The following is a 13,972-nucleotide window of genomic DNA, read 5'->3' as shown; positions in this document are numbered from 1 at the left end:
GTGTCGCTCGGGGGAAGGGATCTCCCCCGCACTCACCGGCAGCGGCGGAAGCGGAGCAGCCCGGCCCCAGCCCGCTCCACTCCGCCACCTCCCAGCCGCGGTGCTCCGCTTCCCACCGCCGGTGAGTGTGGGGGGGCGTCCTTTCCCCAACCTCCCCGCACTCACTGGCGGCAGGAAGCGGAGCGCCGCGGCTGGGAGGTGGCGGAGTGGAGCGGGCTGGGGCCACGTTGCTCCGCTTCCCACCGCTGCGGTGAGTGCCTGTCAGGGGACGGGGTGTCTGGATAGGGGTCGGAGCAGTCAGGGGACAGGGAGCAGGGGGGTTGGATAGGAGGTGGGGTCCTGGGGGTGATTAGGGATGGGGATCTCTGGAGGGGGCAGTCAGGGAACAAGGAACTGGGGGGCCAAAGCAAGTTTGATATAACACAGTCTCACCTATAACGCGGTGAGATTTTTTGTCTCCCGAGGACCACGTTATATCGGGGTAGAGGTGAACTTAGTCTTGAATTAAGTCTAATATGTTGAACATGCTGAGACATTCTGGATGTCAAATTAACAGGAGTACTTGTGGCACCTTAGAGACTAACAAATTTATTAGAGCATAAGCTTTCGTGGGCTACAAATATTGCTTTTACATCTATGGTACTTTTATACCTAGCACGTATTGCTATTGCAGCTAGCTAAGTAAAATTTTTGGTGTCTTTTTTTTTTTTTTTTTTTTTAAGGAATTCAGTTATACTTTAAAATGTTGTGTTTTGTCTATATAATGCTATTTCTCCACTTCCAACTCCTCATCCCAAACTAAGAAGTTGTGAGAATGGGAAAAATGTTTTTATTTCTTTTCCAATGTGCAACCACAAACATGCATTGTAATATTATTCCTAACTATTTATGATTTTGCAAATAAAGAATCCACCCATCATTGTCTTTCTGCTTAATGACAAAAAAATGAGAGACATCATGCAAAAGAGATGTCATACAAGGGAAAATTTAAAACATAAAAGCAATGTACAAATGCTGTTAAGAGTCTGATTTCTTTCCCTCTATATTCATTACTCTAACATACACAGTAATTTAGAAGTGTAAATCAGATATTGTTAGAAAACCCCTGAAAGTCTTAATTTGGATTTAATGGCTTAGGTCAGACAACTATTTTTGTTTTAATACAAATGCACTCCATGTGTACATACGCACGCGCGTGCACACACACAGAAGCCAACTAAATTTTTTTGGAGGGTGGCACGGGATGGCAGTGGAAGGAGGAAGTAATTTAAACCAAAGTAAAAATGGGTTTCATCATGCTTTTCTGATAGTGAAAAATAAAAATCTTTAGCTAGAGAAGATTTTTGAAGTGGTGTATTGGGTTCATATGAAAACAAAGAATTTTTTTTTTTCCCAATGAGCATCTCCTCCCCCCCAAAACCCAGAATAGGCTGATAAGTTTTAATTATGTTACATCATAGCTTGTTTATTTTCATACCTACATAACTCTATGAGCATCTTGAAGTATTTTCAGCACATGGTTTCTCTTTAGGACTGGCCATAAGTTTTCTGATGGAACAGTTTTCTAATCTAAAAAGGATGATTCAATAGAAGCAACACTGACCATGTCAATTCAATCAAAAACTTATGGAATCTGACCTGTTAGAAAACTGCTTGGTTTCCTGCCAGCTTGCTCTCCCACCTACCTGGCTTGTCAGCTGCCTAAGTACCCTGCTCCACTCCTGGCCAGCTCTCAGGCTTTCCTGCTTCTTGGGCTGCCTGGCAACCTGCTTGGCTGGTTCCCAGGAAGCCCGCAACTCACCCTCCATGTGCGCAGGCAGAAAGCTGAAAAATTACATTTCAGTTCTCCCAAAAGGAGTTTTTCTGAAATTCTCCACTCCCCGCCCCCCCTCCCCCCCCGCCAAAACAAAACAAAACCCCAACACATTTGAGGGTTTTTTTCTGATTTGGAATGAAATTTTTTTTTTCCATGGGAAGGAATTTCTTATTTTCACCTTTCAGCCAGCTCTACTTCTCTTACTGTCTATTCCACACATTCACCTGCTGAACCCAACACTTGTGGACAGGATAAGGAATATGAAATGGCTAGTTACCAAGTGTGTAATAATGATTCATTTTCACTAAATACATATACCGGGGCTGTGTGAAGAGACAGGATAATTATTTAAATTTACACCTAGGATGAAAAGGAACTGTACAGTGTGGCACATGCGGATGTACAGATAGGTGTAATGGGTGAAACTGCAAATAAAAATTTAGACTATATATCAAGAAAAGTTTCTTAAGAGCAATTTAGATTGTGAGCTCTTCAAGGTGGGGAACTTATGTTTGTACATGAGACCCTGATTCTGAAGGTTTCATGACTACCATAATCCCCTCCAGTCCCCAACATCTAAGCCTCTGGATTTGCCTTCCAAGGGAAGTGATGAAAGCCTATGATCATTATAGGTGGAGCTGGTAGCCTGATCCTTCCCATAGTAAGACCCCATTTTCAGTTGCTTATAACTTTGCAAAAGCAACCATCTGGGCTAACATTTCCCAGGCTGGGTGTCTGCCCAGGCTGAACTTTTGGGGGGGACATTTCAGCTAATATGGTTCAGCCATCTAGAAGAAAAAGGTTAGGGGGAAATGTTTGCCCATGTTAAAAAAAAAAATCATTCAGCTATTTTACTGAGCAGGTCTAGAATCCACTGGAGCAGAAACTTGAAATTTGGCAGAGGGGTCGCACTGATGTCAGGGATGTGCCTTTTGCTGACTGGGTGAAAATCTGCCCAAATCTGAAAAATCACAGTTTGCACATGCTCAGTAGATACTCATAGCATTTGACAGCTAAATTCCCAGAAGATTCCATTTGCAGTGGGCACACTCCATCTTCTCACAGCATCTGTGCACTGACTGGACTACATATAACACCATTTCCATAGACTGAGCATGTCCCAGTTCAGGATTGTATGGACAGAGCAGTATTTTCCCTGCAACTGCTCCTCTCTGCAGTTGAGGGGGCCACTATAGTTTCAGGCACCAGAATTGAGACCAGGGAGACACTCTCTCCAGCACTCTGCTCATGCCCAGGCAAGAAGGAAGAGAAGGAGGATGCAGTCAGAGTGGGATGCAGGGGGTGAGAAATGAGAGAAAGGGAGAAATAAAGAAGTTCTCAGTCTCCACATTCCTCTGCTGTCAGCAAATAACTGTGAAACCCACTGGCAAAGGGTGTATGTCATCTGCCTCTAATGCCTGATCCACATACTCAACGTACTACTGCTACCAGTTACTCCATAAGGCCAAGTGGCAGAGGTCTATGGCTGTAGATGTGAAGGTCTGAACCTACTGATAACCCAAGTTGGAGGTCAATATGATTCCACATGATAAAACTTTTGTTTTTTCAGTTTTTTTTAAATGTAGGAAATTGTATTAAAAAATCCTATGCTAAAAGAACATTAAGGTTACAAAGTCAAACATTCAAAAGCTAGGAATTGGCAGAATTAGGTTGCTGGTATTGTGAAGAAAAATTCATTAATATTTGTGAAGCATTTAAGACACTTAGGCCTGGTCTACACTAACCCCCAAATTCGAACTAAGGTACGCAACTTCAGCTACGTGAATAACGTAGCTGAAGTCGACATACCTTAGTTCGAACTTACCGTGGTTCAGACGCGGTCCACACGCGGCAGGCAGGCTCCCCGTCGACTCCGCGGTACTCCTCTCGCTGAGCTGGAGTACCGCAGTCGACGGCGAGCGCTTCCGGGATCGATTTATCGCGTCCAGACCAGACGCGATAAATCGAACCCGGAACTTCGATTGCCAGCTGTCGAACTACCGCGGTAGTGTAGACCTGGCCTTAGAGTACTATAGAAACACCCAGGATGAAATTAATAATTCTTTAGTCAGTGCAGGGTTTGGAAACTGCATTAACAAGGCTGGTGGCCACACACAATACAAGGAGGATAAAAAAAAAAAAAAAACCACACAACAAACTACCAGAGACAACACATGTGGGGGCACGCAAGGTCCCATGCCCTCCCCCAGATTTCTGCCTTCCATTTAGCAACAGCTAAATGTTACAAGGGGGACCCATCCAGAGAGGCCGCTACACACTCTGCCCCACAGGGCGGGGGGGTGGGGGGGAAAATAGGCAAGGCCTTGGGCTGCCTCTTGCCAGGAGGCCCAGCAGTGAGGAGGCAGCAGCTCCCCCTCACCATGTATCCATACAGCTGGCTAGGGGCTGACCTTTCCCACCCCCTGCTACATGGGACTGCTTCTCCTTCCCTGCTGCTGGAGTCCCAGTGCCTCCCACTGCCTACTTTCCAGACCACCCTGGGGTGAACTCCCCATGGCTGTTTCCAGGGCAGGAGCTGCTCTCCCACTCATATAGCAGTGCAGGGGCTCTACACAGGGAAAACTGCCCCCCTCACACTGCAGTGGGAGTTGCCGTATCTTCCATTTAGCTACAGCTTCTAAGATGAGTGAGGGGGTGGAGGTGGCGGGTAGCGATCCCTCCCTAAGCCCCACCACATGGGGCTGGCCTGAGCCACCTGGACTTATTGCTCGCTCCCTCGAATATTCCTCCACGCCCCCCTAGGGGAGCACACCCCCAGTTTGAAAACCTCTGTTCTAGACCAAAAGACAAGGTGTTCTAGATCCAGTGCCCCTCCCAACCCTTTAAATTGTGCCACCCCTCCAATCAATAGTTATGTGTTGCCTCTGCTACCAATTCACTGAATAAGGCTGGGGTCCTGTAGGGAAAAAAAATAGTATGTGATCACATAGTAAGAGACTGTATCATAATGCATACACACAAGGGGGCTTGATTTTGCAACCTTAATGTTCTTGCAATGTACTTTTTTTTAAATGTAATTTATAAACAGGCAGGCAAAGCACTCGAGAATGTGTTGTAGGAAACAACTGTGAATTTATCTTTTCTCTTTGCTAATATAACAAGTGTATTCCAACATGATTTTATATGTATGTCCAGAGATTGCTTTATTTTTTTAAGTAAGGGTTAATTACAGCAAAGACATTTTAATAGTGAGAATCAAGGAGAAAGACACTTTGGGACTATGTGTATTGATGCTTCCTTGTAATAACTGACGTATATTGGTATAAATTCAGATACTTAGCCAATTCTTATGTATTTCATTTCTACATTAAATTACATGCTACGTGACCATTTTAGGCATGCCTCAGCAACTGAGTAAGGGCCACACTTTAATATCCCTCTACCTTTATTTTTTAATTATATTTTCAAACAAAAGTCTACAAAGATATTCTTAATAAGTGTGAATGATAAGGAGTTTAAGGATATCTTTTCTGACAAAAAACTGATGCTATAAAACATTTATTCAACATTAAGAGCATGTCTGACAAGCTATATACATTTCACATTCAGTGCTACAATAACATCTTGACATAAAAAATTTGCATTACCTCTGTCAGCTTCGGTAGGCCCTGGCTAACAGTGGTGGCTCAACCACCAGCTCTGTAGTCATAGGTTTCCAAACAGGGACGCAGATGAGGGATGAAGACATGCCAGTAATATTCAAGTGTTAGATGACTGATGATACCAAAGATGCAGCAGCAGTTAACTCAGAGGGAAGCAAGACAAACACATGGCGCAACAAACAGAGTTGATGGTGACCTGCCAAGAGGCGTTAGTAAGCTAAACTCACTTCATCTATGTAATTAAAAATGAAATACTACCAGAAAATCCCACTGGTGTCATTTCGACAACCTATGTGCTTTGATTTGCTTTTTCTATGGGTTGTTAGCATCTATAACAATTGATCTCTAATGCCAATTATGCATCAAGCACTGTTAATACACCAAAGCTATTAGATAATTTATAGGATTAGAATCTACATTAACATAGCTGGTTTACTCTCTCCTAACTGTGATTTGTATCATGCTATTGTGCATCATAAGGGATCTCTCAGGACTAACAATTTCTAACTGAATGCACTGTACTATCATTATTGATAAATAAAGTCACTTGAGCAATTCTTACCAAGAAGTATGTAACCTTGCCCTGAACAGAAAAAATGTGCAGTCCAAACTGAATTTTCACAGGAGGACATTAATACCATAACTGTTAACACATACTTTTTTTGTTTGTAAATTAGTGTTTTACTTGTAATTACATTGTTACATGTAATGTCACAGAAAGAGCACCTACTATATGAAATTTCTGATAAAGAATTCAGAAAAGGCTAAATAGATTCATTTACTCTAGGATGGCAGTTATAACTGAGGTGATTTCCATATGAGTGAATGAAATTGAAACTAGAGGTATTTTTTCCCCTCCTTCCCTTCTAGTAGCTTCCTCATGTTTACTATGAAGAAAGTGGATGATCATCTTTATAACTTTTGGATTTGGGGGTTGGTTGGTTTGTTTACTCCTATGCTATTTTGTTTGTCTAAAGAAAGGCTTTGACATCTCTGTAACACAAGCATATTTGTGTCAGCACAGTAATATTACATTTATTACATCATCCATCATCCCCCCTCTTGCTCTTGAAAAAAAATAAATGGCTAACAGATTTGTAAGGGAAGGAGCAGAAGGATAAGAGCTAAACCAGCTTATAACAATTAATCATATTAAACAAGCATATTGATCCATGCTAGAAACACAAAAATTAAAACATACTGCTGGTTGCATTTTTGTTTTACTTACCAGATTTGTAATCTAATTTTCTTTCCTCTTAGCTCTACTGTTTTGATTTTAAAATCAACACCTATAAATAAAATACAGTAAACAAAAAGAAAAGGAGGAATAAGAAGCAAAAGCAATGAGGGTGTAATTTAAAATGAGTTTTTTTGTACCTGTGCATATGTTATACTAATACACTCACAACACTTTGAACAAACAGGGATTTACACCACTATGGGCCAGCAGGGGGAGGGAATAGAGTTATTTCATATAATCTGAGCTATTCAGCCCAACCACTGTTGAAAATGTTTTTCAAGCTATGCAATATTGTCACTAGCAGCTCTAATGACAGAATAGGAAAAAAATAGGGTATGATCACTTCCTTCCCCTCTATTGATGTTTTATTGTGATTGCCAGGAACAACCAAGCTCTAATTATGATTCTGTCACAGACTCCTCCCATGTCATGAACAGAGTCAACCTCTGCACCTCAATTTTGCTATCTGTAAAATGGGAATAATATATAGCTATTTCTAGGTGTTGATGGTTAGTATTTGTAAAGCACTCTGAAGATGAAAGTGCTCTATGTTTTTATCCTGGAGTTGTACCTGGTTTAAAATATTATCAATGGCTTTTACATCAGTGTTTCTGTTATAAATTTGACAGCTGTATATTCTGTAGACGTTGCTAAACTCTGAAATATGGCTTCCCATACTTTCTTTGTGCAAGAACATATCTGGGGGTGAAATATAAAACATATTGTTTCTTATGAGTGAAAATACTCCAGTTTCAATTTTTTTGTTGTTATATTGTGAAGGGTTAATTAGCAATTTCTATGGGTGATCTCTCACAAATCAACTAGAAAGAACAGTACTTTGATATTATAGTGGTTATATGGCAGTGAATCTCAAACTTTTGTACTGGTAACCCCTTTCACACAGCAAGCCTCTGAGTGCGACCCCCCCTTATAAATTAAAAACACTTTTAAATATATTCAACACCATTATAAATGGTGGATGCAAAGCGGGGTCTGGGGTGGGGGCTGACAGCTCGCGACCCCCCATGTAATAACCTCACGACCCCATGAGGGGTCCTAACCCCCAACTTGAGAAACCCTGTTATATGACCTTGTGGTCCAGTATTACCCAAAACATTTGCCAAGTTATAGAGTGCACACTAAATATTACTTAACGATAAATCCATGCAAGACATTCATATGCAAAGTAATATTTCAAAATAAAATTTAAGTTGATAGAAAAATAACAGGCAATTGACAACATAAAAATGCCCCATAAATCCATAAAACCCAAGCACACAAGGATACCTCCTCAACTACGTGAAGTGCCAATATGCTTAGTGTTCCAGGATATTTTACATACATTTTCTTGTTTGTCAGTTTCAGTCCCATTCTCTTAATGTCATTTTGTATGAAGATATTTTCCTTTAAATCTTATTCTTGAAACCCCCCACAAAATACTACTACATTTAAGAGAAAGAAAAGACAGGAGGGGATGGTTCAGACTAATACAATTAAACTTACACAGAAATGAAGAAGTATACAGTGTCAGAAACTCTCCCTCCAACCCCAATTATTTCACATAACAGTGTAAACCAGTAGGGTAAAACAACAGAAATAGAGGAGATAAAATATTTTGGTAAGCTGTTTTTCTAAAGACTGCATTGGCCAATTGCCCAGTGTCCAGCTAATAGTGCTTGGAAGAGGAGTGGACTATAAAACTTTTATTAAAAAAAAAAAAAAAAGCTGAATTTGGCCAGTTTTACAACACTTGACTTCGATACACACCAAAATATTTTAACATTGGTTTTCATGACTAATGGTCTAAAACCTGTTACATGGCAAATTTGGAATATATTCTAAAGTTAAGAGCTTTGCTTAAAGGCTATTCCGTCAACACAGCAGTTTACCTTAGCTGATTTAGCTATATTGCTGCAGAACAGGGAGGCCAAATATAATTATTTGACCAAATTTTAATATACAAGGTTAAATTTTAAGAAACAAGAAGGATCCCCTCAACTCTATTTTAGTCTACCCTACTTTAGTCTGGCTAGGCTGAGAACCAGGGGGATAGACAATATCTATTTGCTTAAACAAAGAACACGTACATTTAAAAAAGAATTCATATCAAACTGTACACACAGCTAGACTACAGAACAAAGAACCTCTTACTTTTACCCTTATACTTCCTCCCACCTCCTGCCAAATATTTAGCACACTCACTGCATCTTAAGGTATACTGTAAAGTTCTTCAAAGCAAAGAATGTGACTTCTCATGTTTACATCTAACAAAATGGACCCCAAATCTTCTTTGGGAGTTCAGGACGCTACTGCAATACAAGCAGTAAGGAATAAGATGAATTATAATATGCAACCTGAAATTTCAGCAGACATTGTCAAATCCTTTTAAAAAAAACCCTAAAGTAAGGGGGTTATAAAGGATTCTATAAAATTCAGAAGTTGTTTTTTAAAATATAATTTCTTGACAGTCCTCTTTAATCTGCAAAATGTAAGCATCCAAAGTATCATTATTTTGTCTGTAGAGGATAATTAAGGTGCTACAGAAATAATAATTTTAAAATATTACATCAACATACAAAGCTCTAACTCAAGAAACAAGGAAATTTGGCTTAAATTTATCTAGAACACAACTCCCAATCTAACCATGATGTCTAATATGTAACATTCTATTCACAACTTACCATTTAGTGAATTTTCTTTAAATTGAGTTCTTAATTTCAACATTCAGTGTTTTCCAATCCTGAGAAATGTAATAGTACGTCAACTTTTTTGCCAAACACTACAAGAATCTACCCATTTGCTTGAGTAGAAAAGGAGAGCAGGAAGCTCAGAGTGGGGGGCCAAATGCTAGATTAGCATTTAACATTCTAAATCACAAAGGCAACAGAAAGAACACAGTGCTGCTGGTTTGCTGAAGTGCATCATTTTCCAAACAGGAGCTTTGTAAGTTGATGTCTTGAAGGAAACAAGTGACAGGATGCAGAAGTGCACAGTGGAGGAGTGAATTCTTCTACAGAATTATTCCAGTGATTTAACATTTAAAAGTTAGTTGGGCCCCCTCAATAGGCTTCAGAACTAAAGCTCCAGCCTGAGCTGCAACTTCCAAGCATTATCTCTGCAGCTGTTTTTAGAGAGCCAATGGGAGCCCTGCTAGCCCCCAAGTTTGTTCACCCAACTTGGGCTAGCAAGCTCACTCCTGCAGGCTACAAAATGATGTGTAGACAAACTCTAAAGGTATATGCAAGGTAGGGTTACCATATTTCAACACTGAAAAAAGAGGACACTCCACGGGGGCCTGGCCCTGCCCCAACTCCGCCCCTTCCCCACCCCCAGCCCCGCCCCAACCCCGCCCCTTCCCCAAAGCCCCTACCCCAACTCTGCCCCCTCCTCTGAGCACCTTGCATTCCCCCTCCTCCCTCCCGCTCTGATCTTGGTTGGGGGTTGCTAAGTGCTTCCCTGCTCCCCACTCGCCCTGCAGCCCCCCCGCCCCTGCAGCCTCTGCACCCCCCGCCTGCCCTGCCCCTGCAGCCTCTGTGACCCCTGCTCCCCACTCACCCTGCAGCCCCTGCAGCTTCTGCGCCCCCCGTCTGCCCTGCCCCTGCACCCCCCCGCCCCTGCAGCCTCTGTGACCCCCTGCTCCCCACTCGCCCTACAGCCTCTGCGCCCCCTGCCTGCTCTGCCCCTGCGCCCCCCTGCCCTTGCAGCCTGTGACCCCTGCTCCCCACTCACCCTGCAGCCCCTGCTCCCCACTCGCCCTACAGCCTCTGCGCCCCCTGCCTGCCCTGCCCCTGCACCCCCCCGCCCCTGCAGCCTCTATGCCCCCGCCTGCCCTGCTCCCCCAGCAGCCTCTGCCTGCTGGGGGCTTCAGACGCTCGGCAGCGCGGGTCCCTGCAGCCCCGGCTGCAGCTTCCTTTCTGCCGCCGAGCACGTTCCCCGGCCTGTCTGTCCCCGCCGGAAACAGCTCCCGCGGCGCCGGGTTCCAAGCTGCACGGGGCAACGGGGCCACAGGAAGGGTCCCCCAGTGGCCGGGGGGTCCCTGCCCGCGAGGGAAGCCCGAGCCCCCACGTTCCCCGCCTGAGCATTGTAGCTGGGGCAGCTGGGCTGCGCTGTGGACCCGGCGGATCGTGCTGGGCGGACCCTGGCTTATGCCTCCCTATTTCCCCGGACATGTCCGGCTCTTTGGAAATTCCCCCCGGACGGGGATTTGAGCACCAAAAAGCCGGACATGTCCGGGGAAATCCGGACGTATGGTAACCCTAAGCAAGGCCACAAACATGCAAAACTCTATCACCACCAGATTATGCTGCTGCTTCTGTACAATGTGGAATTTACTTCCGCATAAAAATGAACATTCTGAAAGCCAATGGAAGTTTGAGTCATTTGATTCCAGTTTTAATTTTTGCAACCTCATCTGTTTCTCAAATTCAAAAGTTAATTTGATTCTTATTGTAAAAACACTTGTATTAAGTAAGTGTTATTTATAGGGCTGTCAAGTGATTAAAAATTAATCGTGATTAATCACACGATTAAAAATTAATCACGATTAACTGCACTGTTAAACAATAATAGAATATCATTTAAATATTTTTTGGATATTTTCTACACTTTCAAATATACTGATTTCAATTACAACACAGAATACAAAGTGTACAATGCTCACTTTATTTTTGATTACAAGTACTTGCACTGTAAAAACCAAAATAAATAGTTTTTTTCAATACACCTAATACAAGTACTGTAGTGCAATCTATCTATCATGAAAGTTGAACTTACAAATGTAGAATTATATAAAAAAAACTGCATTCAAAAATAAAACCATGTAAAAAATTTTAGAGCCTGCAAGTCCACTCATTCCTACTTCTTGTTCAGCCAATCGCTCAGACAAACAAGTTTGTTTACATTTGCAGGAAATAATGCTGCCCGCTTCTTGTTTACAATGTCACCTGAAAGTGAGAACAGGCATTCTCATGGCACTGTTGTAGCCGGCGTCACAAGATATTTACGTGCCAGATGCGCTAAAGATTCATACGTCTCTTCATGCTTCAACCACCATTTCAGGAGACATGCATCCATGCCGATGACAGGCTCTGCTCGATAACAATCCAAAGCAGTGCAGACCAATGCATGTTCATTTTCATTATCTGAGTCAGATGCCACCAGCAAAAGGTTGATTTTCTTTTTTGGTGGTTCAGATTCTGTAGTTTCCGCATCCGAGTGTTGCTCTTTTAAGACTTCTGAAAGTATGCGCCACACCTCGTCCCTCTCAGATTTTGGAAGGTACTTCAGATTCTTAAACCTTGGGTCGAGTGCTGTAGCTATCTTTAGAAACCTCACATTGGTACCTTCTTTGTGTTTTGTGAAATCTGCAGCGAAAGGGTTCTTAAAATGAACAACATGTGCTGGGTCATCATCCGAGATTGCTAGAACATGAAATATATGGCAGGATGTGGGTAAAACAGAGCAGGGGTTCTCCCCCAAGGAGTTCAGTCACAAATTTAATTAACGCATTATTTTTTTAACAAGCATCATCAGCATGGAAGCATGTCCTATGGAATGGGGGCCGAAGTATGAAGGGGCATACGAATGTTTAGTATATCTGGCACGTAAATATCTTGCAATCCAGCTACAAAAGTGCAATGCAAATGCCTTTTTTCACTTTCTGGTGACATTGTAAATAAGAAGCCAGCAGCATTATCTCCCGTAAACATAAACAAACTTGTTTGTCTTAGTAATTGGCTGAACAAGAAGTAGGACTGAGTGGACTTGTAGGCTCTGAAGTTTTACATTGTTTTGTTTTTGAGTGCAGTTATGTAACCCCCCCCCAAAACTCTACATTTGTAAGTTGCACTTTCAAGACCAAGAGATTGCACTACAGTACTTGTATGAGGTGAACAGAAAAATACCATTTCTTTTATCATTTTTACAGTGCAAATATTTGTAATAAAAATAATATACACTTAGATTTAAATTACAACACAGAATACTATATATATGAAAATGTAGAAAGACATCCAAAATATTTAATAAATTTCTACTGGTATTCTAATGTTTAACAGTGCGACTAAAACTGCAATTAATTGCTATTAATTTTTTTTTAGTTAATCGTGAGTTAACTGCGATTTATTGACAGCATAGTTATTTATAGAAAATTTGCTGAATATGGTACCAAAAAATCTGAACCAACTGTACAGCATGTTTAAGCCACACACTAGAAATGATTTTCTATCAAACACAGCACCTTCAAAGTAAAAGAAAAAAATCTAACCATCTCTTTCAAGTACTAACTAAGCCATATACAAATAATATTTACTTTGCGTAATCAGCTCTGGAAAATATGACTTGCAAAACACATTACACTTCTGAAATCTAAAAAGCAGCAATTGAAACTTCCAAGTGCCAATTGGTACAGTATTCTTGACATTGTGCCAATTTACAAATTGTCAGTTTGCCTCTGGTCATTACAAAACAAACTAGATTAGGCTATGTGAACACTGGCTGATGGTATAGTTAGACTATTCTTAGTCATTCATGCAGTGGTTGGTCCTAAAATGGATCAGTGCTATAAAAACATGACTACTCATTTTAGGCAGAGTTTAAGAAATGCATTTTACTCAAAATTAAAAAAAAAAAAAAGTGTCCCTCTATGGATATTTCTCATGAGAAAAATGCAATAAACCTAACAGAGCTTTGCTCCAAAATTGTGTACCTTCCTAATGTCATTGGTGAGGATTTAAAATGAGCTTTTCTGCAGAGTAGGAATATTGCATCTCCTCTGCCTTTTAATCCTGAGGCTTTGTCTACACTGCGCAGCTTTTAGCGACATGGCTGTGCCACTACAGCCGTGCCGCTAAAAGGCATGCAGTGTAGCTGCCATTTGTCAGCAGGAGAGAGCTCTCCTGCCAACAAAAACTTCCACCCCCAATGAGCAGCCACGGCTTTGTCGGCAAAAGAGCGCTCCTGCCGAAAAAGCGCTGTTCACACCGGGGCTTTTCGTTGGTAAAACTTTTGTCGTTCTGGGTGTGTGTGTGTTTTTTTAACATCCCAAAAAGACAAAAGTTTTGCCAACGAAGTTCCAGTGTAGGCAAAGCCTGAGTTTGGACTCTGACACTCAATGCTTGCTCAGTTTATCTGTCGAAGGGTAAAGCTACGCAGCAAATGAAGGTGTCATTGTAGCCATCTGAATACTAAGTCCCCCAGGGGCTCACTTTAAGTACTTGGGTTGCTAACATGCACTGAAGTCTATGCCATCACATCTTCACTACTACTATTACCTATGCTAGCTAAATTAATGTT

The 13,972-nt window shown here is 41.8% G+C and overlaps 1 protein-coding gene across 1 annotated transcript in view; it reads right to left on the bottom strand.

Moving 5' to 3' along the window:
* The window catches only part of RAB12 (RAB12, member RAS oncogene family), a 40,304-nt gene that overhangs the window by 14,112 nt on the left and 12,220 nt on the right, over positions 1–13,972 (bottom strand). The window contains exon 2 of the mRNA XM_065398745.1: positions 6,668–6,728. Coding sequence (XP_065254817.1) covers positions 6,668–6,728 — 61 coding nt within the window. The remainder of the gene's footprint in view (positions 1–6,667; positions 6,729–13,972) is intronic.

This window comes from Emys orbicularis, chromosome 2, assembly GCF_028017835.1.
Source record: "Emys orbicularis isolate rEmyOrb1 chromosome 2, rEmyOrb1.hap1, whole genome shotgun sequence".
Taxonomy (NCBI): domain Eukaryota; kingdom Metazoa; phylum Chordata; order Testudines; family Emydidae; genus Emys; species Emys orbicularis.
This window is presented reverse-complemented; position numbering and strand designations above follow the sequence as displayed.